General features: G+C 34.1%; 1 protein-coding gene across 1 annotated transcript; it reads left to right on the plus strand.

Moving 5' to 3' along the window:
- Positions 1 to 217: 217 nt before the first annotated feature.
- LOC117182537 lies at positions 218 to 1,107 on the plus strand (the record flags this gene model as incomplete). Its single annotated transcript, XM_033375631.1, has 2 exons — positions 218 to 366; positions 508 to 1,107. Coding segments are annotated over exons 1-2 (668 nt in total), but the record flags the coding sequence as incomplete, so codon positions are not given.
- Positions 1,108 to 1,135: the final 28 nt, after the last annotated feature.

A 1,135-nucleotide genomic window follows, 5' to 3' on the forward strand; every position in this document is an offset into this window, starting at 1 on the left:
ATTGTGAATGACCACCGCCTGCTCTAGAACAGGCTGACACTAGCTTGTGATTTAACCATAGAGATATTACCAATAGAGTAGGCATGCCTACAAGTGAGAGCGTCTTGCGAAAGAAAAGAGAAAGAGAATCATTTATGTATTTCTATCTCTTTCTTTTGTTGCGTACTGCGCATGCGTGTCTGAGATTCAACGGGCAACGGTAAAGTGCGTACGTAACCTGTACGTCTGTAAATAAATATTATATTTGCCCAATGTAAATAATGTGGTAACAAAGATTATTAAACATTTGTTGTTGAATATGCCTTACTACTGTGTTCTCTGCAAAAAAGAGCCAATACCCGCAGATAAAAGTCGCAGTTTTCATAAGTAAGTTCGTATAAGTAATCCAAGAAGTAGTTAGCAAAAATATTGTTGTGATTGTATGCACAATATTAAAAAAGAAGTGTTATAAAAATGAGTACTATCTTTATAATGATTTATCATGAAAATATGTTTTAATTATTGTAGGTTTCCAGATGATGATGGTTTAAGACAGAAATGGATGGCTTTTGCTGGAATAAGTTCTATAACCAAGTATACAAAACTTTGTAGTGATCACTTTGCTACGAGTGCCTATGAAGACTTTGATGGAAGTAAAATTAAAAGATCTTTACGGAAATCTGCGGTCCCTTGCAAATTTGTATCAACAGATCAAGCTCAAAGTGTTAACTACTCAGTCACAAAAGATCAAACACAACTGAATTTACAAAAACAGTCATGTGTCAGTAATGTTTCTGTAAATACTGTAGTTAATGTGCTACCCTCTATCAACAATGATTTGCCTGCAAATACTAGTAGAGCATTTGGTGAAAATAAGCAAGATCTGTGTCAACCTCTCAGTCATCGTACATCAAATTCATCTGTGGCTGTGGATTTGAATACGAGTAAAATTTTTTCCACAAATTCATCTGTCGCTGTAAATTTGGGTACAAGCAGTAATCTGTCAAAAAGCCATTGTGATAACATTTCAAGAAATAATTTTTCAACTCAAGTGTTGCAAGAGCAAATTACACAGCAAACTGTGTTTAATAATACACAGTTTAATGATAATCGTACAAATCTCAAAAGGTTAATTCTACGCTCATAATTACCTTGT

The sequence above is a fragment of the Belonocnema kinseyi genome, unplaced genomic scaffold (genome assembly GCF_010883055.1).
Source record: "Belonocnema kinseyi isolate 2016_QV_RU_SX_M_011 unplaced genomic scaffold, B_treatae_v1 SchBZDm_2538;HRSCAF=2782, whole genome shotgun sequence".
Lineage (NCBI taxonomy): Eukaryota > Metazoa > Arthropoda > Insecta > Hymenoptera > Cynipidae > Belonocnema > Belonocnema kinseyi.